The following is a 27,891-nucleotide window of genomic DNA, read 5'->3' on the forward strand; positions in this document are numbered from 1 at the left end:
TGCCCTCATATTTTATTGATTTGGTTGAATTTAGGACTTTAAGTTGAAAGTCATTTTTCCCTCAAATCATAGACAGCATTGCCCCATGGTTCTCTAGCCTTTTGCAGATACTGGTGTGATTGTTGTTCCTTTTTAGGTGGTCTGTTTTTCTTCTCTGTTAACTTTTATGATGTGTCTTCATGCTTGGTGTACTGAAATGTCACAGTAATGCTGTATTGAGTGTTGTTTCTCCTGCATCCCTTCCCTAAAGCCCTATTGAGTAGTGACACATCCCTTGCCCTCTTTCTCTGATTGATGGTTTGGGCATAGGCATGTAATCCAGGTGATAGCCGGTCAGAACATGGCATTCTTCTGGCCACAGGGATTGAATCAGAGGTGGTTTTGTTAACCTATGTTTGTCCTAATAGAATGAAGCCTAGAATGTTGGGTAGTTGGCAGAAGATAAGCTCTTCTCCTTCTGTGCAGAGAGATGTGTGGATGTGAGACCTAAAACTGCCATAGCCATTTTTATTTTTTTGACGGGAGAAAACTTGATGTCAAATCTGATACACAACATATTGCAAAGCCAATAGAATTGCAGTGTAAGGATGGTTCTTCCACTAGTTGTTTGATACTTTGTTCCTTTTGATTTTCTCTGTTCTCTTTTGCTGACACTCTCACTAGTCAGATATGAAACCTTCTAGACTGAATCTTCATGTCTCTCTTTTTTAAAATGTATTTTCTATCCCAGTGTCTTTTTGTGGTCCAGCCTGTGAGATTTCCTTTTTAAAGTTCCCTACTTTCTTGCTAAATTTTTTTAAATTTTAGCCATCATATTTTCAGTAGTCAAGAACTTTTCTTGTTTGTCCATTGTTTTTTAATAACAACTTATTTTTCTTTCTATAGATGTAACATCCCTATATCCTCTTAAAATACAAACAAAGATTTTAAATATTATCTTTCGTTTCCTGAAATATTGGTGTTTTCTTTCTTTCTTTTTTTTTTTTTATTTGAGACAGAGTTTCGCTATTGTCACCCAGGCTAGAGTGCAATGGCACAATCTTGGCTCACCACAACCTCTGCCTCCCGGTTTCAAACAATTCTCCTGCCTCAGCCTCCCAAGTAGCTGGGATTACAGACATGTGCTACCATGCCTGGCTAATTTTGTATTTTTAGTAGAGATGGGGTTTATCCATGTTGGTCAGGCTGGTCTCAAACTCCTTACCTCAGGTGATCCGTCCGCCTCGGCCTCCCAAAGTGTTGGGATTACAGGCATGAGCCACCGCTCCCAGCTGATGTTGGTGTTTTCTTTGAAATTTTTTTTTCTTAGTTTTCTTCTCTTTCATGTTATAGGCTTTTCTCTAATGTTTTGGTTACCTTTTCATATCCAAGAATAATACAAGAGGAAAGCTGACTGTGAATACTTTTGACTCTAGAATTTTCCCAACCCCACATCTCACATTTGTTATTCCTGGAGTTCAGGATAGTGTGGCCTAGTTTGGTTCCTTTCTTGGCTCTGTTCTCTTCCCTGCAAACAGTAGATTATGGCTGTCTCTGCTGACTGATAAGTCATCATTCCTTCTTTATCTGCTTTCTAACTTAATAAATTAATTGAAATCCTTTTTTCATTGGTTCTTTCCTTCTGTTTATTATTATTGACAGTAATAATTGAGGGATCAAAATTTTAATAAATATTAAATACATAAATAATAAATTTAATAATAAAAATAACTAAAATTATTTTTTATTATTGACAGAAATCTAAAGGTAAGTTTAACTTCAAAATAACTAGATATAGGACCCAAATTTTATAATCAAAGTCAAGATTTTTTTGTTTTGTTTTGTTTTGTTTTCTGTTTCTCTCTTACCTCTACTTTCTGTAGACTCTCTTCTCAGTCAGGACCTTGTAATTAGAGGATGGCTCCCAGTTGTATTCTTCTTGGCTAAAATATAGTAGGAAAAGCTCCAGTTTTCATTTTAAATAGCTTAAATCAGAATCTAACTGATCTGACATGTAACACATTCACGAGTCAGTTGTGGTTGGGAGAAGATGACTTTGATTGGGTAGGCCTAGATTGTGTGTCATTCCTAAACTAAGAGATGGAATCATGATTACTGGGAATATGTTTCCTAGAAGTAAAGGAAGGTTAATCTCCAAATATAGATCAGGCTGTTGCCTGTAGAAAGGTGAACTGTGGTAGGGGGGCAAAGAGTAACATGTTTTCTAAAAATGTGTAGGTTTCAACTTGGAAACCATCCTAGATGATTCCTTTTTTTTTTTTTTTGCGACTGTGTGTGGCGCTTGTCACCCAGGCTGGAGTGCAATGGCGCGATCTCAGCTCACTGCAACCTCCGCTTCCCAGGTTCAAGCAGTTCTCCTGCTTCAACCTCCTGAGTAGCTGGGATTACAGTCGCCCGCAACCACACCTGGCTTTTTTTTTTTTTTTTTTTTTTTGTATTTTTAGTAGAGACGGGGGTTTCGCCATGTTGTCCAGGCTGTTCTCGAACTCCTGATTTGAGGTGATCTGCCTGCCTCGGCCTCCCAAAGTGCTGGGACTACAGGTGTTAGCCACGATACCCAGCCAATTCTTCTTTTTTAATCTCTTATCTCTTCCCTCTCTCCTTCCCTTCCTCACTTTTTTCCTTCCTCCTCCCCTTTTTTTTTTTCAAAAACAGTTGGACATTGAGGCTGAAGCAGTGAGCTTGTAGTTAAGGACCTGTATATTCAGTTGCTCATGATTTTTCCACCTTAATATTCCACAGGCATGGTAAACTAAACAAATTCAAAACTTGTTTGTTATCTTCCTACACAAACTTGTTCCATATTCTGTATTTCCTTAATTAAAAGTATCATGATTTACCTCATCATCTAAGTCAAAACCTAGGCCTTATTGTGAGACTTCTATTTTTTCTCAGTCTCTTTCTCCACTCCATCCCCCTCAACCATCACCATTATAACTCCAGCTATTATAGATAATGCTGGTATGACTTCTAAAATCTGACCCCTTGACTTCATTCTCACCACTACTGGTTTTTCATCTGTACTGTGTGAGAGCCTCCTAATCAACTTGCCTGCAGTATTGCCCTATGTTCCATCCACCTCTTCTACTAAGTTATTGGCAGCTGATGTGTATAAATGCTTAAATGACCCATGATTAAGATACAGTCCAAACACATTAGGCTAACACAGAAGGCTCTTTAAGAAGAGGCCCTGGCAATCCTACTAGTCTGGTCCTGCTATTCCCACACAAGCACCTCTGGGATCAAGTTATAATGAACTAATTAGGTTTCTAGGAGATTGCTTTTCATGTCTGAGTCTTTGGCTGTGCTTTTCTTTATGCTTATCTCTTTGTCCTCCTGGAGAACCCCTTCTCACCTCATATTCTTTTGTGAAACCTATCCTAATTTACCTTCCTCCTTTCTGTTCCATGGCAGCTTGTCTATAACTCTACTGTGGGTCTCATTGCGTTATTAGGATTGTTTTTGTGGCTGTCGCTTTTGCTATATTGTGAGACCTGAAAAACATGATAGTGCTATTCATTTTTGTATCTGTCCTAGCAGAGTTCCTGACATATGGAGGCTCTTAAAAGAATATTGAATATTAAAAGAATAAGTTTAGTTAAAAAAAAAAAAAAGTATCAAATTATTCCAACCTAGGCCGGGCACAGTGGCTTATGGCTTATAATCGCAGCACTTTAGGAGGCCGAGGCGGGCAGACCACTTTTAGGAGTTCAAGACCAGTCTGGCCAGCATGGGAAAACCCCGTCTGTATTAAAATACAAAAATTAGCTGGGCGTGGTGGTGCGTGCTTGTAATCCCAGCTATTCAGGAGGCCGAGGTGAGAGAATTGTTTGACCTTGGGAGGCAGAGGTTGCAGTGAGCTGAGATCACACTGCTATGCTCCACAGCCTGGGCGACAGAGCGAGACTCTGCCTAAAAAAAAAAAAAAAATTTACTGTAATTATCTAATACAGGGGAGCCATGTTACTATGATATGTGATGTAAAACCATTGGCAAATTCATTTTGTCTTTTGTTTTCTACGTAGAAGCTTAATATCATAATAAATGGAATGGGCATCATAGTGGAAGTTTTCAAAATAAGGCATCCTATCAGTGTAACCACTAACTGTACCAAGAATAGTTTCCTTCTGCACACTACTTTATGAAAATGCTGAGCAGAAACTCTTTCAAATTATTTTTAGTATATGCATTTTAGAAAACCTGATGATGGTGGAAAATTACTTTGTGAATCTCTTTTCACTTTACTTCATGAGGGAAAAACCTGAGATGGCAAATCTGAAGGGTTTGGAGTGGGAGAAACATATAAGATGGACTTAAGATTTTCAGGGAGGACCCAGACATAGCATTAATTAAACAGGCACACAGCCCTGTACAAATTGCTCCTGGCTCCTCAGAATTGCACAGCTTGCCTCAAGCCCTTTCAGTTCCCAAGATTTTGGACATTAAACCTGGTCCCTTGGCATAAGAAATGCTTTTCTAGTATTGATTCTGGACTCTAAACAGGAAGAATTGGCATTGGAACATACCAGTGTCATTTTCACTCCCAAGTGCAGTTTTATTGAGGCTGTGCCATATCTGGCCCTTTCAGATGATAAAGTCAAGCATGCATGAGGAAGTACGTGATGGAAGATCTGTCTGGAAATAAAATGTTGTACCATATTTGTCAATTACTATAGTTCCTAAACTTATCACAGGTACAAAGCCTTCATCTGTAAATTCCCCCTAAAGCCTAGAAAATGTGACTCCCTCATTTTGGCAAAATGATCATTCTGTCTCTTCAACCTTGAACTTTTCTCCACTTGGTATCAGTGATTGTGTGTATATATTGCACATGCACATATATACCCTTCGTATTTATCTTTTCCCAGAGTCAGTGCCTCTCTATAAATTTATCAGTTGGCTTATTTTTATATCCTATATTCCTCTCTTCTATAAACTATGGATTTCTTCCTATCTTTTCATCTACTCTATATATCTTACATTGTGTTGTGTATTTTTGACTTTTCTTTCAAATTTCTTTCTTTATATTTTCAATCTCTAGTGTCTGTGTCCTTTTGACTGGTTGGTTTTTTTAGTTTGTTTGTTTTTGTTTTTTTGTTGTTGTTTTTTTTTCCTATGCTACCATTTATTTTCAAAGAAACCTTTTGTAGATGTCTCCTTCTGGAGTTGTGTTGTCTGGGATGCTAGGTGTGGGTCTCTGTCCTATAGTCTTCTACTTCATTTCTAGGCCTGTAGTTTATCTTGTCTTGCCATATTGTTATTAAATGACTGAGAATACATTATCCAGATTGATAAGCATAAATTCTTTATTTCTTTATTGTTGTATAGTTTTGAAGCATGTGACTTTATTGGTGGTCTCACAGTAATAGATCCTGAACTGATATTTTTATAACAACTTTGCCTTTTAAATTGGGAACATCTTCAGTCAGCAGATTTGTAGTGCCTAAATCATTAAATAACCAAAAAAAGATATTATCAATAAATACTTAGTGATGAGTTTTTGTTTGTTTGTTTTGTTTTGTTTTTTTGATTAGAAATGGTTTAATAGGAGCTTGTTCTGTGATGTGCTGATGTGGGACAATATTGAGTGAATAAAGAGGAATTGAATAAATATCTTAGTTGACCTTGACATTCCTATTAATTTTAACCTATACTACTACTGTTTTTCTTAATCCTCTTATTCTTTCATTTGTCAAACATTAATTCAATGCTTATAATGTACCAGTATTGGAAAGTAAAAACATGTATGAGACATAGTCTTTGCCCTCACAGACCCTGAAAGGATAATACACACACACGGAGAAATTAATACAAGGTACAGTTGCCATTAGAGCATGCAATTAAAGGGTTATGGAAGTTCAGAGGGTGAAAAAATCCCATTTGGGGGATCAGAAGGGCCTTACGGGCAAGTTACATTTGATACCTGATACGGTTTGGCTCTGTGTCCCCACCCATATCTCATGTCAAGTTATGATTCCTCGTGTTGGAGTAGGGGCCTGGTGAGAGGTGACTGAATCATGGGGGTGGGCTTCCCCCTTGCTGTTCTCATGATAGAGTTCTCCTGAGATCTGGTTGTTTGAAAGTGTTTAGCACCTCACTCTTCACTCTCTCCTGCTGGCCATGTGAAGATGTGCTTGCTTTTCTTTCGACTTCTGCCATGATTGTAAGTTTCCTGAGGCCTCCCTAGAAGCAGAAGCCTGTACAGCCTGCAAAACTGAGCTGATTAAACCTCTTTTCTTTAAAAACTATCCAGCCTCAGGTAGTTCTTTATAGCAGTACGAGAGCAGACTAATAGAATATCCTTGAAGATTATTTGGATTTTGACAGATGACAGGCATTGGAGGATGGCTAAGAGAATGTTAAAAATTAAGGGAAGTTCTTAGCCAAAGTCATGTAAGCAGGAAATTATGAAATGTATTAGGGAAATAGAGTGTTCAATTTGATTTAGGGTTTAAAGTTTGAGGAGTAGTGGAAAATAAGCCTGTAATGGTTGATTAATACCAAAAAAAGAGAGTGTCTTAAATTTTAGGTCAAGGATTGTTCAGATGGTGGAAAGCCCCTAAGGTGGTATTTTCTAAACTCAATTTAATGAGTGACAACTATTTTTATAAAAAATGCAAGAGCCTAGAATATAATAGAAAATATCAATGTGCATTGTACCTAGGTTAATTATCGTTTTGTGTAACATAATAGGTATGTACAGGCACATATGTGTATGCTATGCCGTTACATTGCGTATTTTTTACTGCTCAATAAATTCTTATGGTCATGAGGGTGAACCACTAATATAATACAAGAAATGGATTAGCTATAGGCAGCTCTGTAGATGAGTTCAAATTAAAAACGAAGATACTAGGTATCTGAAAGATTTTGAGAACCTGAACTTGGGGAATGCCAAGGGGAAAGGTGAAAAGGGGACATTCTACAGAGATTGATTGGATTTGATGATGGTATTTAAATAAATAGTGACAAAGAGTCTATATAAGGTACCTTGTAAACTGACAATTCCACAGCTAATTTATATAGTTTTTACTGAGCAATATTGGTAATCAAAATGAATTATGATAGCTATATATTACAGATATTATGATCCTAAATTTTATAGCATCCTGTCATTGTCATCTCTTGAATCTGGTAAAGCATGGTATAGAAGATGCTTCATATCAATATGGGTTCATTTAATCAGAATCAATTCTTAATAAATTTTGGTCTTGGTTGTTCTTTTATCATTTAAAATTTTCTTTATAGAGTTATGTGAAATGCATATCAAATGAAATAGTTTATCCTTATTCCTTAAAAGCACCTCGTGTGGATTCACAGAAATAAGCAAAACTATGATATTAATATCTTTTCAAATAATTTGTATAGATGAAATTCAAATTACTGCATTATTGTTTGATAAGCAATTACATATATGCTGGTAAATCAAGCAAAATATAAAGTCATAATGGATTCTATAGCCTTTTGGGAATCATAACAGATTGAACCTGACTTTAGACCTGTAAATTAATTGACCCCTTAAAGTTTACTTCTGGTCTTTCTCTAGTCTCTCATCACCTATATTTATCCTTTAAACTCCTGTGAGTTGAATATTTCTAAAGTTTAGATTTAATCACATTTCTCTTTCCATCAGACATTTGTTGCTTAGCATCGTTCTGCTAGGTGCACTGCAATATGACTTCAGTTTATTTTTTGTCTTTTCTCAGATTATCCTACATGTAAGCTATGTGCCATCTAAACTAGGCTATTGTCAGAACTAATTCTTCTCCATATGGTCCATCCCTTTCCTGAATAGTGCTGTGTTTTAGTCAGAAATAACTTCTCCTTTCCAACTCCTTCCTTTACATGGCATCTCTTTCCTGATGTCCTCCTTGATTCACCCCACTGAATATAGTATCTTCCTTCCGTAAACCCTCATGTCACATTTCAACTCTTGTAGTACTTAGTCTATTTTAATACACAAAGCTGTGATTTAAAAAAAATCTGTCTTGTGGGTTTTGTTTTGTTTAAAGATTATAAGTAACTTGAGGAATAGGGATTATATTTCATTCTTTTTATTTCCTGTGAAACACCATACAGCTCCTAGACTATAACAGGCATTGTGTTAAACTCTACTCCTGTGGAATACAGTTGTGCCATCTATAAAATGTGGATATTTCTTTCTTCTTTTCTTATTTATCTGTTTTGAAAATAAACAAGAATATATTTGAGAGCCTGTCATCCTCATTTTAGCCTCAGGTCTTCTTCATTCTCTAGCTTCCAGAATAATCTAGTAAAGTCATTTTTTTTCATTGCATACAATATTCCATTAGTATATTAATATTAAGTGGTAGCTACAAGTGGACATTGAGATGAGGGTAATTCTTCTTGACTTTATTAGTAAGTTAATGCAGAGAAGAAAACGAATGGTAAATGTTCAGTTGTGAAAGAGGTTTCAATGGGGGTAAATTTATATTACGGATTGGATTGAATTGATCCTTCTACATTTGTTGCCTATAATTTTGGGCCATTCTTAGCCTGCTTTAGACTTCTTCAGTCAGATAATTCAGCCTTCCAAGAGACATGTAGAATTAACGTTTTCTAGTTTCCTATGTTAGTTAACTGAGGCATGGGCCGTTTCAAAAGGAGATAAAGAGGGTTAACCTAAAGATATCAGTGGTTCTAATAGGTGATTTTTTCCATTAAAATTTATTTTGGCATGTTCTTTTAGAATTTTAACTCCATGTTTGTCTTTAAAATCTAAGCAGTGTATTTTGTGTGAACTCATTTGTAGAAAGCCTTAAGCAAGGACTTAAGTGTGAAAGTTAGATGAACCAAGTTTGGAAAATTCAGACTTTTTGGAGTATATGAATTAAAAGATTTTAAAAATGGGGCCGGGCGCGGTGACTCACCCCTGTAATCCTAGCACTTTGGGAGGCCCAGGCGGGCAGATCACGAGGTCAGGAGATGGAGACCATCCTGGCTAACACAGTGAAACCCTGTCTCTACTAAAAATACACCGGGTGTGGTGGCTGGCGCCTGTAGTCCCAGCTACTCAGGAGGCTGCGAGGCAGGAGAATGACGTGAACCCGGGAGGCAGAGTTTGCAGTGAGTCGAGATGGCGCCACTGCACTCCAGCCTGGGCGACAGAGCGAGACTCCATCTCAAAACAACAACAACAACAACAAAACGATTCTTTCTTCAGAGGCAGTAGAATGGGGCTATCATTTGTGCTCCTGTATGTAAAAACAATTAACTCTCAACACCAGCAGAATTATGCCATACTTATTTGTATACAGTGCTGAGCCATGTGGTCACTTTGTGTCCTCATACACAGTGGGTGCTCAATGAGCAGTTGTTAAACTTACCAAAATTAAGCCTATCTAACTTTGACAAAATTCTACTAATATTGATCCCCATAGATATCTATCAAAAGACATTGACAATCAGAAGAGGCAGAAACTATCAGACATTTATTTCTCTTTCTTGTGCAGAATTTGCTGATTCTTCTGTGCTCTGTACTTTAAGATTGGTTCTGGAGCCATTGAAATGCCCCATGGTCTATTTTAAGACCAGTTCTCTTGTGGATTCTTTCCTAGGTAATAATTTTGCAGGGAGGTGGGGAAGGGAGGGAGAACAATCATCATTTAATAAATAACCCATGATCTTCCCTTTGAGCCTTTCATTATTTATCTCTTTAAACATTTTTATTGGCCTGATAGCCATTTCTTGTGACTTCTTTAACCCCTATCCAAGTTCTTCTGATTTTCAGTGGTCATATATCCTGGGCTTGATCACAGAAAGCTAATAAGGATCAGACTAGTAGATTTCATCTATGATAATGCACTACTTTAAGATAGGATTTATTAATCTGGAAGGGAGAGGTATTCTTGAACTCTGAAATTTTATGCAAATTTTTTGTAGGTGTAAATTTTTCTGGGAGAGGACAAATTTTTTTTCTTTTTCTTTTTTTTTTTTTTTGAGATGGAGTCTTATTCTGTCACACAGGCTGGGGTGTAGTGCTGTGACCATAGCTCACTGCACACTCGAACTCCCAGGCTCAGTTCATCTTCCTGCCTCAGCGTCCTGCATAGCTGGGACTACAGGTGCACGCAACCATGGCCGGCTAATTTTTGAATTTTTTTGTAGAGGTGAGGTTTCACCATGTTGCCCAGGGTGCCCAAATTTTTGTCATCATCTTACAGTGGTCTGTTCTTTTCAAAAGTTTAACAGCTACTATTTTAACCATCGCTTTCAGAAAGCCTTGTAGCCTGGGAGTATTCATGAATACTCAATAATTAGTTGTCCCCTGAGTTTGTAACCCATGCTATGCTATGTGCTATGAGATCAGATGGGTCTTCTGGGGCTTCCAAAGAGTGAAGAGTCACATGAGGTAGATCCTGAGAGCAGATGAGTATACTGTGCACTTCTCAAGAAAGACATTAAGATCTAAAAGAAAAGGGAGTATAAAGCATCTTAAATTTCAGGTAAGAAGTGTTGGGGGCCAGGGAAGGGACAATAGGCTTGGGGACATGGCCTGTTCTAAACAGCCTTTATATTTTATGTTGAAGGAGAGAAGAATAGGGATGTAATCAAGGCATTGCTCTTGATTTCCTCAAGTGTAGCTTTTGTTTTTAACAATTTCTATTGCATTATTTACTTCTGTGGGTAGTTATTATGCCTCGTTTTGTATAATATTTGCATTTGTAATATATGCTCCCTGTTAGTTTATAACCTCATGAGGGCAAGGACTGAATGTTTTCAAATTTGGATACTCTTCAGTGCTCATCATGGTGTCCTGTCCATAAGAAATATTCACATTTTTTTGTTGAGTATTTGCTCCAGGGATGATGTGAAGAATTTTTATATCACATAGTCAACTTTATGGCAATCCAAGGGTGAAATTTCTCTCAGGACTTAGTATTTGTAATAGTTTAGCCCTACCATAACTATTTGACAGTTTTTATTGCATGAACACTGTAAATCATGCAACTTAAAGTTTCCTCTTTATATTGATTGCTGGAAAACCCAGAACCATGTGATTTTCTTTCAATTATCTGTGTCTTATTGTAATTATAATTGCAATTTATGTAGCACTATCTTCTAGGTGCTGCTATAAGCTCTATATACATATATTCTAATTTTATCCTTACATCAACCCTTTGCAGATAAGTAAACTGAGATACAGAGAGGTTAAGTAACTCATCCAAGTTTACACAGCTAAAAAGTGGTAGAACATGTACTTTTAATCACTATGTTCTGCTGCCTCCCAGAATTGCATTTGTGTTAATTCATGCAGATATTACTATATTACAGTACGTATATAGTGCATACATAAACCAATAAGGTATGTGTAAATTGACAGTGAGGCGGAGGGGAAGGCATATGGTTTAATAAGGGGTTAGGATTATTAAGTCAGGGATCAAAGTGATCTACCTGTGTCTGATCTTGTTTCAGAGCTCTCAGAATAATTTTAAATAATTACTACTCAAAGTGTGGTCTAGGGATTAGCCTGGTGCTAGTCCATGAAGTGTTTTGTTCAAGCTAAGATATAGAGAGAAATTGAAAACAAGCATTTAGAAACTTTTAGAGTAATATGAAAGAGTAATTTTATTTCTTTTGAATCTAATAATAAAAATTTGATGTTGTGTTTTGTACCTTTTAACAATTTTATTCTTTTAATTCATTTTGTTGTATTTTACAAGTTTCTATCTTTGAAGGGTTGGAAATGTAAAAAAAAAAAAAGTGGTTTATAACACAGTTTGAGAAACATTGTTCTAGGTAATAGCTTTGCAAGTTTTTAAACTGATTTGTTTGCAAAAGAAAAAAAAGCATGATCTGTGGTTTGAAATTGCATTTTAATCTAAACCTGTTTCTGAAAATGTATTAGGAATTAGTAATTTGGGTATTGGCCACTTCCATGGTTCTGTGAGAAGAGGCCCTAAATTCAATTGATTTGGATGGGTGGAGGGGGACATTTTTCATTTTTGTCTTACACTTAGTGCTTTTCTCAAAAGTGACACATTTTAATTAAATTCTTGATTCAAGATAATAGCATGAGGAACTTGTCTATCATCCATAGTTACAGTCTCCTTTCTTGACTTATCATAATAGCTAGTAAAACAATTCCAATTTTAATATGCTCATGATTGTTCCTTGGAATAACAGAACAGTAAAAAGAACAACAAAACATTGCTGATGATGCCAACTTAGTATCATAAGTTTTTCCATTTATGGAAAGCAAACATAGCTTCAGAGATACATTTGCAATCCCAGTTCAGTTTTTAATTTTTCTTTTTCTTTTTGGATAAGTTGGGAAGTCTTGTTCTATAATATAATGTTATAAAATAGGTTCATGTAAAGTTACCAACCTTAATAGGATCTTTTAATGTCCATACAATTAATATCTCTTCTTTAAAATAATCTCTTATTGGTGGGATTAATATTCAGTGGGGGAATTCCTCACTAATTTTTGGATATTATTATAAAAAGCATGTCTCCAAATAGAGATATGGGCTAAGGGTATGAACAGGCATTTCACAGAGAAATACATTCAAATGACCAAAAAAAAAAAAAGAATGTTGAACTTTGCTAACTCGAAAACGCGAATATCACTTCGACAGAAATAAGAAATAATAATGGTTGTGAAGAAACAGATACCCTTATGTACTGCTAGCAGCCCTGTAAATTGGTTCAATGTTTCTGGATGGTAATTTGACAAAACTCATCAGACACAAAAAAATACACTCTTGTAATAAGCATTTCCGCTTTGGGGAATTTATAACTAAGGAAATAATTTAAGATATACTTGAAGATTTAGAAATCTTTGGCAATGTAAATTATGACGTGTCTATACAGTGGGATGCTGTATGGCATTAAAAATGAACTTGCAGAAATATGTCTGTATATATTCTTAAGAGAAGGAAGCAGATTAGGGAATACTCTGTATGCTATAACAACATTTTTCTGCAATGCATTGTGTAAGTACGTGCATAGAAAAATATCTGTAGGATGTATTTTAGGTCTGTGGGCAGAATTAAGAGTGTAATTTTTGCTCATTTAGCTCGTTGGTGTTTTTCTCTAATGAGGATATATTGCTTTTGAAGCTTCCATGTTAAATATTTGGCATCTACTTAAAAATGCACTGAATGATATTGAGGGATAAGAAATGTTTCCTATTGATTATCAAATCAACAGGATGTCAGCCATTCCCCAGGTCCTTTTTGAAGGTTCGTGAGGAGCCTGTTTTTCTTTCAGAGTTGGTTCTTGAAAGCTTGTATGTGAGAGATTATGTGATTTTATTTTATTGCTGTGACACATATCTATCGTTTTCTAGACAAGAAAGCCAGTGTCACAGTTAGGTACATAGAGTTATTTTCATTCACTTGCAGTCCTGTTGTATTAATACTGAATAAGCAGAGACAGTCTGACTGGTGGTGAAAGATGGTAATCCAGCCTCAGGGCTTTTTCTGGTCAGTCCTAAACCTCTGATTGCCACGTTTTCCTAATTTCCCATTTCCAGGGCATCACTAGAGTGACCTTGCTTGCTGAATATGATGCTCTGAATCTCCAAGATTTTCACATGCATTTGGAAGTGGGCAGCCAGGCGATTGTTTACAGGACTCCAAATGAACTGTGCACTCACAGCAAGTTTGATAAACACACATTTCCTCCTTTTATCAGTGAGATTGCAAAATGTGAAGTATGAGTTTCCAGTTTTACTCATTCCCCTCAACCCTTTTCCTGTTTAAAAACTTAGACATACTAATTGGATGCTGATCCGTCCCTGTTTTTCATTCTGCTTGCTGGTAGTTGACGGCTTAGTTCAGTACTTACCTAGGCAAGATTTGGCAAACCTTCAAAAATAAACTTTCCGTGTATTCAACTTAAAGGAGATTCATCCCAAGGAATGTAATGTGAACACTAATTAACAGTAATGACTGCTAATCACTTTGCTTTTTATACTCCTTTAGGAGCACTGCTATTATCCAATGTAGTCAAGTAAAATGCTTGTATATGAATCAACAATGTTGCATCCTTTTAGCAGCTATTGCTCACAATCAAGCTTTGCATAAATTAAAGTTGACTAAAATTGATTTTAATATGCTGCTCTCTTTCAATAGTAAACTAAAATATCTAGTTAAATATCCTGCATATTAAAAATACATTACCTGATTTTTTTTTCTTTGCAGCCATCCTGTAGTAGATGAAAAGCAATATTACAAATACGTTTTCTCACAGTTCGTGACAATTTCTCTTAGATTTCTTCAAAAGTGGACACAACTCTTCATAGTCCCATCAGCACTTTGATTCTGTTGTAAGCATTAATTTTGTTAGATCAATGAAAAGTAATCAGCCTATGTTTAATTTTTCTGAATTTGTTCATTTACTTCCTATAGGATCTTACAGATTCTTTAAATGATACAGTCTATTTATATAAAGTTGGTTCATAGGATTGTACATTCAACATTCATTAAAAAGGGTTGTTGATTATGTTTAGTGAATTACAGGACCATTATAAAAGCTTTCTGTTTATTTACATGCATTCAACATACCTAGAACTAAAACTGCCTTGCCTTAGGAGGAGACTAAGCAGAACTCATAAATTAATAATTTAAAGGAGCAATACTCAAGTAGCATTTCAGTTAAGAAGTAAAGCCTCAGAGTCAGTACCAGCCACTTTAACAATGCTTTACTTTTTGACTTTTATTGGCTGAAAATAACTCGTTAAACTGGAGCTTTTGTAATCAAATGAAATCTACATACCATCTAAAGCCCCTTCCCCTCCTTTTGATTTATGAGTAGGTTGACATATTACTGGAGAATTTTTAACACTTTCACAGTTCTGCACTTTGATTTCAGAGAAGGTGCTAATCTCTCTGGAATTTTGAGAGTGACAAAATGAGTTGTATACTGTTTTTCCAGGGAATTTGGGTTTCTTTATTAGAGGCCGTAGTTTTATTATGGTACCTGTATTAATGCGGATTTATCTAATATGTGATATGGTGGAGTGATTAGATATGCATTAACGGAGGATCTTTTTTTTTCATTGTACATATTCTGCTTGGTTTGATCATGATATTATAATTCTCACAGCTAATGTCCATGTTTCTACAGAGGTTCAGCAATTCAGGACATTATTTTCAAATTACCAAAATGAGATATTTTAACTCCTTTTTACTTTTGCATTATTTTTAGTGGAAAAAAATTAAGTGGTAGTATAATAAGAAGCTTTATGCTGTGTATACTACTCTTATTGTATATATTTTTTAAAAGAACCTTTGACACTACATAATTGGATTTAATTTCAAAAAATTGTAACAGGAATGATGTGAGATAATAGAAAATATATGGAACTTAATTAAGTGCTGTCCATATGTAAAGGTAAGATTCGTGACTATTATTTGATGTAACTTATGTATTTTACATCCTGATACTGTTGTATAATAGCACAAAATGCATGTCTGTGAGGAAATACTTGGTTTTTCTATTTTGCTTTGAGTTTTTATGTGTAATAAAATTATGCTTAGAATAGGCAAGGATTTCAGTTTTGATTCTTCTTCTTTGCTTTTTTTTTTTTTTTTTGTACCATGTTTACTTTCATGTGAGAGTGATTGATCTGTAGCTGTCATTTTATCCAAGAGGGGACAAATGGAATTGGCCTTTTAGACAAAAGTATGCAAACAGGCTGCATTCTTTCTGTTGATAGAATTATGGAAGGATTGCATGAGGTGCCACATTCAGTTTCCTATTGATTGTAAAGAGGATTCTGCAATGGGGTGCTGTTTCCAATGGATAAGGAGGTGCTATGATTAGTTACCTTTCTCATGAAAGCACTACAAAGGGAAATGCAAAATGTGTGTGCAGTGCAGTCTTCTCTATTTGACAGTTGTTTTTGTTAAGTTTTTTCCCCCATTGAAGTCCGGCCTATTTTAGAAAAACATACATTTTAGTTTTTTCCCCTTTATATCAGGCTTAGTAGATTTCCATGCATTTGACCCTTTAGAGAAATTGCATATTATAGACAGTTTTCTTTTTCTCAGCCTCTATTGTGAAGCTTCAAAGCTGATGCAACAGTGCCCTCTATAGTCTTTTAGTGAACATTAGACAGATGTAGATGATTTCAAATGTTCAGGTAAGAAGCAGGACATTTAAATTTAATTTTTGTTCAAACAAGAGACTCCTTTTTCTTGAGTAGACATTCTTGTTTTTCACTAGTGGCTTTACTTTAAACAAAGAGAACAAAAGACCATTCTGACTTTTCATTTAGAATTATTGGCTGCTTCTTCTTTTTATCCCTTGGTAAATCTCAAGTTTTATCAGACGTTCATCAGAGTAATTTGAGAAAGATGGAATCTTACAGGCTATACTGTCTGTTCATGAAATATCTTTTTGAAGTTGAACTCTGATAGGAGTATTTCTTTAAAATAATTTAGTTCCTTTGTACTTGTTTTTTCTATTTAATTAGAATCTGAGTGGGCTGCCTAAAATTTGACTTCTATTTATTCCTAAATTGTGTAACCCAGGCGTTATACATGACATTATTTAAATTCAAACCAAGGGAGTTACACAATGACTAAAGTGTTTGTCATTCATTAGCATTGATTTAAATTTTAGATTTCCTTTTCTCTCTTTTTTGGTTACCTTTTTGATTGTATATATTGATAGCTAAGTTTTTCATTGTAAAATACAACTAGATGTGAAGTTATGGATAATAAAAGCAGGCATCATATTTAGATAAGATTAGAAGAGAAAAATTTTATGGATTAAGTTTATTTTGCTTCTGAAAGTGTTTTAATAAAAAGATCATGGGCCCAAGTCCTAGTTTCTTCGTGTATTCGCTATGTAGTGTTGAACACGTCTTAACCCCTGTGGCTGCTTTCTCTTCTATAAAATGGGAGTTAAAAACACCTTATCCTTTGATGTTTTTGTGAGGTATTAGAGATAATATATTTAAATTGGCCAGGTTAGTAGAGATGCTCAAATGGTAACTTTATTTCCAAAACCACAGTAGGAAAATAAATGGCTTTGTTTTATATAAGGAAGTTTTAGAATCTAGAACACATTTAATGCACTTTGGATTTTGAAAGTCCTATCTGGCAATTTCTGGATTTATGTGAATCTGAAAGTTGGGATAGCATTTCTTGGTAATGTGAACTAACATAATGAGTTGTGCATTCAGTTTCAACTCCCTACATACCTCATTCCCAAACTTTTAAACTGTATTTGGAATCTTTATTTTAGTAGAAATTTACCCACAAACCAATATTTAGCAACATGTGAAAACTGATGATAAAACTCAAAAAAAAACAAAACAAAACAGAAATTTAAAATTTTTCCCCTTTAGTGTATCTGAAACTACTTAGGACACAGGATACTTTTTCAATTATCTGGGTTCTTAGTAATAATAGTCTAAAGCCCTTATTTGTGTTTTCTAGCTATACAGCTTTTGTTTTCTCCAGCAGTTACGAAGAAGACCGGTGTGTAAAATAGATGAAAATGGAGCTTTTCTGGTTGAAATGGAGATGGGGACCTAGAGTCCCTCTCTTTCAAAGCAACAGAGTTTAAAAGCCACTTGGTCCTGTACAGTTTATGTACATGTGTGTACATACACTCCTTTTGTTTTGTGTAAGGGCTTTGTCTTACTTTGGTTTGAATTCATAGTGCCTAATTCTGTACCTGGCACATAAAAGATGTTCAATTAATGTGTGCTGAATACAGAATTTTTTGAATACCAGGCCTTCCCTTGTTGATTTCAGACACCTCATGCATAAAAATGCAGCTTTATGAAGCCATCTAATAGTAAAGTAATTGTTTCTCTGTGAACCAATTAAAACAAACATACTTCTGGCATAATTCATCAATTTAATTTTTTTAAAGTAAAACATTGTTATAATTGCAAATAATTATGGGAAATGAATGAGAAATATTTGGAACGTGTCTTCAGTATGATTAAAAGCTGTTATATTCCACAATGATTGGTTTAGATTTAGACACTTCAAATGACCTGATGATAAAAATAATCTTACACAAAGAACTTTGGAATTGAATGTTCTCAATATTCAGTAAATTGTTGTTTTTCTTGTAAAGTTCTTATTTATGTTTTGTCTTGCTTTTGAGTAATCTTGAATGTCATATTATAATAAACCACCTACTGTTTTTTGTATATCACTTGGGTTAAAACTAAGAATTGTAAAATTATCTTTTTATCACTATAAAGAAGGAACCAATGTTTTAAGCTTGAAAAGGAACAAATTCCTAGTAACCAAATATGGTAGTTCCTCTGAAAGTAATGACCAGTTACTGTAAGGAATATATTTAAAATTACATTCTGGCTTAGAAGACTGGCAAGATGCTGTCCACCAAAGAAAAAAATTGAATAAGGTATTTTTTCTTTGCAATGAGAGTACCAAATTAAGAATCCACTTAATTAAAATAGTGATAAATGTAGATTACATTACCGAAGACAGTGAAATACAGCTGCTCTATCTACTGAGAGCCTGCATAATTTACCAAGACTGTACAAAGAAGCAATGGAGCAGCCACTGCAGACTGTTCCAGGAAGCGTCCTGTTTATTCTACATACATTTCTTTTTTTAATTAAAATGTCAATGATAATTTTATTAGCAGTCCTCCAAAAAAAATCCTTCTTTAAATTTTTCCAAGGTGCTAGAATATGAGATATCATTACTGCTGCTGAATGAAACAGATTAAACCTGAAAAAAATAGCATGCTATTATATTTTATTAATTCAGTTTTCTTTATTATGAGTTGATATGACGTATGTGATGATGTCTGCATATTTTTTCATGTGAGTCTTGTATGAAAGAACTGTGTGGCAAAATCCTTGAATAATATACATTTAAAAAAATCTGTTGGAACCATAAGCAAAATTTGGGTGGAGTCAGAAGTAGTACTGCTTACAAATAAAGGTGTAGGTACGTATGCTCTGGAATTCTCAAGGTGAGGCAGAACCTCCTAGGAGTATATTAGGAGCAGCTCCTTGCTATTTCCTCTTCAGCTCCGTCACTGAGTTGTGATTAGGGTTACTATGTGGCATGTGAGTGAGTGAGACCAAAAAAGTGATTGCCTGGAGACCAACAAAGTGGTTGAAAACCTGTTACACTGTATGTTTTTATACTTTAATGATGACCAATGATATATTCATAATTAAATAGAGTTTAGAAAACCAATATTGTGTTTACCAAGAAATGTCGATGGGTTTTTTTGCCTCTGAGGGATAAGTGGGGACTCTAGGGTTGGACTCAGCTTTGTTCTGGGTTCCACTGCATGTTATGATCTTAGTTTAGTTAACTTCTCTATACCTTGGCTTTCATATTTGTAAAGTAAGACTAGTAGTAGTACCTACATCATAGGGTCATTATGAGCATTTAATGGGATAATCCATGGAGAATAGATCATACAGGAAACATCAATAAATATTAACTATTACATACTTATTTGTCACTAGAAAAACACTTTCTCTTTCATTAGGGCCATAGAGCATTGCTGATATTTAACTAACTTAATAAGATAATTGTTATCTGTCATGGTTTATCTGTTGATCTGGTTCTTAGTGAACTTAGCTGTGCTCTTCTGTCTCTTTAGGAGTATTGTGTGGTGGAAATTCTGCTACTCCTTGTTTTGTCTTTAATTGTCTTTCTTTTTAGTACTTAATATATCAGCTCCTTTGGCATTGATGAATATGAGCTTATGCATTTCAGTATGTCTGCTTTGGGCTTTGCTTTAGCTTGATGCGAGGTAAGAATTAATTGAATATTTTCCAGGGCTTAATTTTTCTAAAGGGTCTTTTGAGTGACCACCTATTAAAAACTTCTTAACTAGGAAAGTTTTGTGGGCACAAAATAGATGTATCACCAAGAATTTGAAAAGTTTGTGTGAGAAAACAAGGTCTCACTTTGTTGTCCAGGCTGGAGTGCAGTGCTACAGTCATAATTCTCTGCAGCCTCAAAACGCTGAGCTCAAAGGATCTTCCGCCTTCAGCTTGTTGAGTAGCTGGAACTACAAGTGAGTGCCACCACACCTGGCTAATTTATTTTATTTTTTTTATTTTTATAAAGATGGGCGTCTTGCTATGTTACCCAGGCTGGTCACGAACCCCTGGCCTCAAGCAGTCCTCCCACCACAGCCTCCCAAAGTTCTGGGATTACAGGTGTGACCCACCATACCCAGCCCCTATGAACTTTTTCAGATGATTTTGTTCTATATGCTTTTTCCTTTGAGTGTCAATAACATGAATGAAAGAGAGGAAAAGAAATCACATACTATAATACATAACTATTATTTATAATGTTTACACGTGCTGTATAAGTTGTAGAATGTTAAGATACATTAGCTTTTTTTTTTTTTTTTTTTTTTTTTTTTTTTTTTAAACCTTAGTGTGTTTCAGACATTTTTCTAAGTGCTGAAGATCTGGCTGATTAAGGCAACAGATGTAGTTGATTAAAGCACAGTGCCTGTCTTAAAGACTTAGCACTGAGTTTTAAGGCAGGAAATTACTGCTATGTATTAGTCATAATTATTTGTGATGAATTCTTTGCTCTTCTAAAAATATTCTGCATTCCCTATATTTTTCTTATTTGTTCATGACTTGGCATCTGTCCTTCTTTGTCTGGCCAGTGTTACTAAGTTTCTCCACAGAATGCTGTCTTCTTGAAGGCTCAGTATTGCTCTATCTGGGCCTGTTGGGAACTTACATATAATTCTTCATTTAGCTTATATTTAAATTATTTCAAGATTATTTAATATCTTGAAATAATTTGTCAGTTTATCACTTCAGGGTTAGAGTTTATAGGATTTTTTCAGAGGTAAGTTTCTCTCCCCTGATCTTCCCCAATAGAGAGCAGAAAATTAACATATGAACATAGGTTTTTAGTACTTCCACCAAAGTAACACTATATGGTATTTGCCACAGTGAAGTCATATGATTCAGAACTAAAATTAAATCAAACTTCCAATTCAATGTATCCTGAGGTCATGGATTAGATACTGTTTACCTTCCTCTTTTAAATTAATTGCTTTGGAAAGCGAGACATCTCTCCTTATTTAAGGAAGCATCTTATTTATCAGATATTCTTTAGGGCTGTCATTGACTAGGTTCTATCAAAGATTAGGTAACATTCTGTTAAGTTTAATTTTAGGCTAATATCAAGGGACTTGTTTTCAGATGTTCTGGAGCATTTATACTTATGTAGAAATTTTGTCTTTAGCTTTAAATGGCTCCTTTATGCTATTTTGCATAATACATCTTCTCAAACTGTTACTTGCAAATATTTTAAATACAACAATGTTATATAATAGGTAAAACTAACTTAGTTTGTGAGGATTCTACATAGTTATAAGATTTTATTTACATAGTCATAAGATGCCAAACTTATATTAATGTTTTCTTCTTTGTGGTTGAGAATTACTGAGTCCCTACTGTGTAAGCAAATCGCAGCTATTAGCTGAATTCCTGGTTTTATATAACAAATTTAGTATGACTATAAAGTTTCCAACCTTTTACTCCATGTTGTTATTGACTTAGAATCAATTGATCAGTCAAGCAGTCTGAAATGGAAATGATGATGAAGCATTAGCAACCAAGGAAAAGACTTTTATGAAAATTTAAGGGAAAAATGTATGTTATAAATTACTTATTAACATAATAGCTAAAATATTGTTTTATAAAAAGGTTTTTAGCTTGTCAATCATATACATATTTGAGTGTTATAATGTTCATTATCTGGACATGTTAAAGATATGTTTAATTATGTTTAGGAAGAGAAAAAAGTAGTCTGTGTACCTGTCAACTTTGTAGAAAACAAAGTTAGGATCTGTAAAGTTTGTTTTTTTTATGATTTGATAAAGTAACCAGTTTCTTTCCTTATAGTTAACTCAAGATTTGGAATAAGCCTCCCAAGACTAAGTGGCGTTGTAATTTATTTTCTTATTTACTGCAATTATTTGATATTTTTGCATAGTAAAAATAACATTGGCATTAGATGATATGCTTTTTGCTTTCTAGTTACTATAATAGATCTGACTTCTCTACATTATTTTATTTTAATTTTTGATGTTTATCTGTCTGCTACCTCTTAGATAGTTGGAAGAAAGAGCATCTTTCTTCTGGAACTGGGTTTTTAGTACTCCTCTTTTGGTACACATGCTTTCTTTATTCAGTGGAATTGTGTCTTTGTAACCTTGCAGGATACTCACCCATATTCTTCCCGCCTTGTTTTTATTGTCTAAATTCTCTGTTAATTTTCTTCGATACTTAGAAAAATTATGTTTTAAATTTAAAAAATACACAAAAGTGTAAAAATATGACGATGCTCAAAGTTCAACCATTTCAAGTTAACACTTTGACATATTTTTGTGCATGCACATATATTTAACACATACATAGATGCACACACCTGTGTGTGGTATTTCTGTACTTGTACATTCCTTTTTTTAAACTTAAAATACCAGAAATATTTTTCTTTGCCATTAAAATCTCTTCAGTAAGATAATTTAATGGCTACTTAATATTCTGTCATGTGTCTGTATAATAATTTTTTTAATGATTCTCTAATTTTGTAAATTAGGTAGAACCTAATTTTAACTATAAATAATAGCCCTTTGATGTGATCCATAAATTATTGTCTACATTTTTAAAAATTAATTCCTTGGGATGCATTTTCAGATGCAGAATTAATGGATCAAAGTATATGATTATTTTTAAGGCCATTGAAACATATTGCCTAGTTGATTTCTATAAATGATACACCTGCTTGTGAATTCATTATTTGTATTTTAAAATTCAAATTCTTTGTTTAATGTATCTGAAACCTTAACTTGAAATTGTTTTTACAATTCTTTGCATTTGGTGAACTCAAGGTGGGAGTAGCATTCTGCCCATCTTTTGACTACATTTTATTCTTGGAACAAAACCAAAGAGATATGTGTTAGGGCAATTCAGTCATGTAATACAAGGCATAAGGTGACTTTTTCCCCTTATTGTGAGAAGTCAGTTTCCAGGGATTTAAAGGAGCTAAAGTAGATCGATGACCAGTGGCCTCATGTGCTAGATTTTAGTATACTTTATACTAAAAATGTGCTATGTGGATGAACACAGATATAGGTAGAGACATGCATAGATGTTATTTTTTAAATAGTTACAGATGTGATGCTAATTTTAACTTATTTTTTCTGCTAGGTTCTGTTTTCCAACTAGCCACACTCTTCTGCTCCTGGATATCAACTGACTTATTTTCTGTTGGCATCATTGAGTTTGACAGCATTTAAAAATGATTTCTGATTTTCTCTGAGTAAATGAATGGTGGTAGAATATTGGCTTAGTAAAAGTAGTTTAATCATTTTGGGCATATTTTTTATATCAAACATGTAAGATTTTAGGTATATTTCACTTTGTACAAATTATTACTGCAGGTTTAAACCACTACTTTATCCCATTAATATCCCATAGAAAATACTTTATGTTCACTAAATATCCCATAGAAAATACTTTATGCTTCCTGTTTTTTATGAACTTTTATTATTAATGTTGACAATTTCTATTATGGCATTAAAAACAAAACAAAACTATAGTGCTACTATTTTAAACCTAGTTACTGGATTAAATATTATAATAGCTCATTTGTGAGAATAAAATAATGTTTATTTTGTGGTTATTATTACTAAATCATTATTTAGACTTTGCAAAATAATGTATCACCATCTTGGAATTGTAATACCTTTCTCTTTTGGTCATTTTAGTTTCTTAGACCTAATTCTCTCTATTTTTGTTTGTACTTTTGATGAAGTTAGGGAATATTTCCTTCTGTGACACTTTTTTTTTTTCAATGGCAATCTCTTGGTCGTTTCTCGTCGGTGATAGGAAAATGCTGCTATTACACTGACTTGAGTATGGGGATAAATAGGAGTGTGTGTGAGTTTTGTTGAGAGGAGTATTGCTGCTCTTTTCCAAGCTACATTGTTTTTCCTGCTTTTCAGCTATAAGCACATACACATATTCACACTATGTACAGTTTTCATGGTTCAATTTTCCCCCTATTCTTTTTCCTCTCATTCACATTCTACTTTTTTCCTCTCCTTTTTCTCTTTCATCTCTCACGTGTGTATGCATGTACATACACACATACATGAATTTTCAGGTGTTAAAAACAAAGATTACAGACAGAGATCTAGATCCAATTTAAACGCTTAAGTTAAATTTTCTCTTTTTTCCCCTCTTTCATTAGATTATGGTCATCTGTAATATTTATGTCTTTTTATGAGCACTGGTTGTTCTGTCCCTTCACAGTTTTATGTCTCTTTGTGAAAAATAAGCTGTGAAACCAGATAAACTCTTAGATTAGAAAGTCTTAAACTTGAATATGCAGACAGATCATTTGGGGATCTTATTAAAAATTTGGGTTCTGATTTAGTTGGTCTGGATGGAGCCTGAGATTTTTCTGACAAGTACCCAGGTGATGCTGAGGCTGCTGGTCTGAGTCTGCACTTTGAGTAGTCAGGTTTTAGACTCTGGTTGCCTGCAAAAAAGAGTATCATTTATTTAGAACAGGAATATTTGGGATTCTTCATACATTAGCTCTGAGTCCAGTATCTACAAGGATGTGATGTATATTTTCTTTCAAAACCTAATTTGCCATGTTTCCTCACTTTTCTTTGATTTAGGCAATTTTAAGCCATAAGAGTTTAAAAGATTTGTGAGTTTGGGATCTTCTGTGATGGTCTCACATACAGCTTCCCTAATTTAGTTTGCTACTTAGTGTATACTAATGATGACATGTATCAGGGTTTTTGGTGATTTAATTTTATGGTATATTATCTCCAACTGATGGTTGAAAAAATTTTCTGCTAGGAATTTTGGAGTTGAAGGTGAAGAGTGGAGAATTAGGAGCATGGATGGAGCACCTAGGATGAATCTGAGAAACAGGTTACTGCACTGAAATGCTTTTATCCTTTCTCATCCCTATGGTTACCACTAGAAGAATCACGGACAACTGAGTTGAAATAAATTACTTATTGAATGTAAGAAAATTACCTGATACATATGCAGTTGTTCCAGTTATGCTTTTAAACAAGATGTCTTTAAAATAAAGAGACCCACAATTTCCTGTACAAAAATGGACAGAGCTTCCAGCAATAAAGATGTATGTCAGAACCTGCGTAGTGATTGGAAGGTGGGCTGGTTTCAGAAAGGAGATGATGCGACCAAGTTCTGCAGGCTGGCCCATTATTTGTAATACAATAGTCAAATGTGACAATCATCAAAACACCTGTTTTTTGTTTTTGTTTTGTTTTTTTATAGAGTCAGGATTTCCTTCTGTTACCTAGGCTGGAGTGCAGTGGCACCATCATGGTTCACTGCAACCTCAGCCTCCTGAGCTCACATCCTCCCAACACAGCGTCCTGAGTAGCTGGTACTACAGGCACACACAGCGACTCTTAGCTAATTTTTTTTATTTTTTGTAGAGAGAGGGTCATGCTATGTTGCTCAGGCTGGTCTCAAACTTGTGGCCTCAAGCAGTCCTCTTGCCTTGGCATCCCAAAGTGCTGGGACTATAGGGATGAGCGTCCATGCCCAGCTACCTGAATCTTTAAAGCTGATAGTTGTAAAGTTTCTTGGTTTACAACACTATTGAGGGAAAATGATTAAATTAACTAATGTGGCTGGTTCCTGGGGTAGCAAAAGAAGTCACATACTCCAAAGAAAGATAAGTGAGAAGGCTTTCCCCTTGCTTGTAAGCACTATGCTTGAAAATTAATTGTATTTTAATTTAGGACAAAAAAATATTCAGCATAGATTTTGTTTTTTCAAACGTTATTTTAAATCTAGGTACAACATTTAAGTTATATTTCCAATCTTATTTGTCTATGTACTTTCAATAAATATAGATTGCCCTTTCTTTAGTCAGCCTACGTTTAAAAAGCTTATGTTTTGCCATAATACAGTAGAATTATTTGTGTTAATGTTACAAGTCTCTAAACTGCATGAACATTATCCTGCTGTTTTATTGTTTTATAATGTAAAAGTAAATGCAAGCATTAAGAAATGTGCAGTGCTGTCAGGCTCCTTCAGGATTTAAGAAAATTGCTCCAACTATTGAAGAACTGAAAATAATCTTTCAGGTCGCAAAGAGCAGTAGTTATAATATTGCCGAGCATTTTGCTTTCTTTTTTCTCTAACCGTAGTGGTGATTTGAGTCAATGCTGAAGAAATTCAGATTTTATTTTATTTCGACAAACTGCTATTGCCTTGTAAGAATTACATATAAAACAGGATGGTTAAAAATAGGAAGAAAATAGAGGACTCATTCTTAACTCTACCTAAACCTAAATCATAAATCTGTTTCTTGTCATAGTAAAAATTGTACAGCCCAGCTTTATCTGACTTGTGAATTTGGTATAATAGGCACAAATACTTTGTGTTAATCACAAAACTGTGAAATTGTATTGTGTTGCAAGCTCTTCATAAAAATGAAACAAACATACAAACAAAATCTGAAAGCCAAAGCCTTCCCTAAAAGTTCTCACATGGGGTTTTGAATTTTTAACATGAAAGGAAGTAGATACTCCTTATGTTTTTAGCCTATTGTCCTATATGTTTAAAAATATTTCCATTTAAATGCAGATTTTGATTTTCCATCTGGGACTAGGTAGAAGCCATTCTATTACACTCCTAAAAGAATAATCTACTTTAACACAATATTTCTCCCTAAAGGGATGGTCTTTTCTAGTCATAAGGTATTATTTTTCTCAGAATGATATTAACATTCAGGATTTAGCGATTTCATCTTGATTTGAAAGATGTTTTGTTCTGGCAGTAAAAGGGATTAAGAGAATGTCATGTGTTCCTATTGCTAAAAAATAGCCTTACCTTGCTCAAGATTAGGTATTAGTGATTTTTAAAGTGTTTTGGGATAGGCATATGATTTGTATTTTTATGATGTAAAAAACTTTAAGCCCAGTGAAATGGAAATTGCCAGATTCATTAAATATCAGGTTGTACAAATATGGTGTTTTGAATAGATCAAGTAGCATGTTTGAGAATTTCTGAACATGTTGTAACATGTTTTGCATTCATTTTCTTTGTGCCTCGTAAAGAAGCCTTTTGGTTATATAAGAAAATCATTAGAGCAACTGGTTATTCCTTTCGGGGGCATAGATGTGTTTATTATGCCTCTGCATCAAAATTTATTAAAACTTTAAGTTAAAAAGGGATTACATTAATTAAATGGAATGTCTCAGGCAGAAGAAGGAAGGCTCTGAAGGCCTTTCTGCTATTTGTTGGGCAAAGTCTTGGTGTGCAGAATGTAGCTATCCAAGGCTTAAAGCACATTGGGACCTGGTGTGGGATGCCAGCACTATGCCCCTAGGCACGCTGTCATTCATCTGGCAGTTTAATTAACCAGGGGCTGCACAGTCCTCCTGCGGAGTCTCTTACTTTCAGTCAGCCCATTCTTGAGGCAGAAAATACGAGGGTTTAAAAGCCTGGAACATTCAAAAAAGTTTTTTCTCTTAACAAAATCAGAGTGTATACTGACAATTTTCTAGAAATAGTCTTGCTCACACACATACATATACATGTATATGTATATATAGGTGTATATATATGAGTTGTATATATATTTGTATGAATATATACGTATATAAATTTTATCTTTGCATGAATGAGTGATTTTAACAGATTAAAGAGTTGAAAACCCAACCAGAGTATGACAGTCTAACCTCCAGAGAGAATTTTTCTAGTGTCAGTGTACATTCTTTAATATTTCTAATTAATGATTTATTAAATCACACTGGATAGTGAACTCTTAATTATGATTTAATAGTAGCAAATTAATTTAGGCAATTCAGAATTGTACTGTATTAACAGATACGTGTTTTAATTTAGTTTGTTCT

General features: G+C 34.5%; 1 protein-coding gene across 3 annotated transcripts in view; it reads left to right on the forward strand.

Annotated features, from left to right (window-relative positions):
• Positions 1–27,891, forward strand: part of DPH6 (diphthamine biosynthesis 6) — a 169,125-nt gene that overhangs the window by 11,422 nt on the left and 129,812 nt on the right. The window contains exon 4 of one of the 3 annotated variants that reach the window (XM_010367541.2): positions 13,502–15,515. The exons of the other annotated variants lie outside the window; for them this stretch is intronic. Coding sequence (XP_010365843.2) covers positions 13,502–13,687 — 186 coding nt within the window. The 3' untranslated portion in view covers positions 13,688–15,515. Of the gene's footprint in view, positions 1–13,501; positions 15,516–27,891 lie in introns of those variants that run through there. 3 annotated transcript variants of the gene reach the window in all.

Source organism: Rhinopithecus roxellana, chromosome 5 (assembly GCF_007565055.1).
Source record: "Rhinopithecus roxellana isolate Shanxi Qingling chromosome 5, ASM756505v1, whole genome shotgun sequence".
Taxonomy (NCBI): Eukaryota; Metazoa; Chordata; class Mammalia; order Primates; family Cercopithecidae; genus Rhinopithecus; species Rhinopithecus roxellana.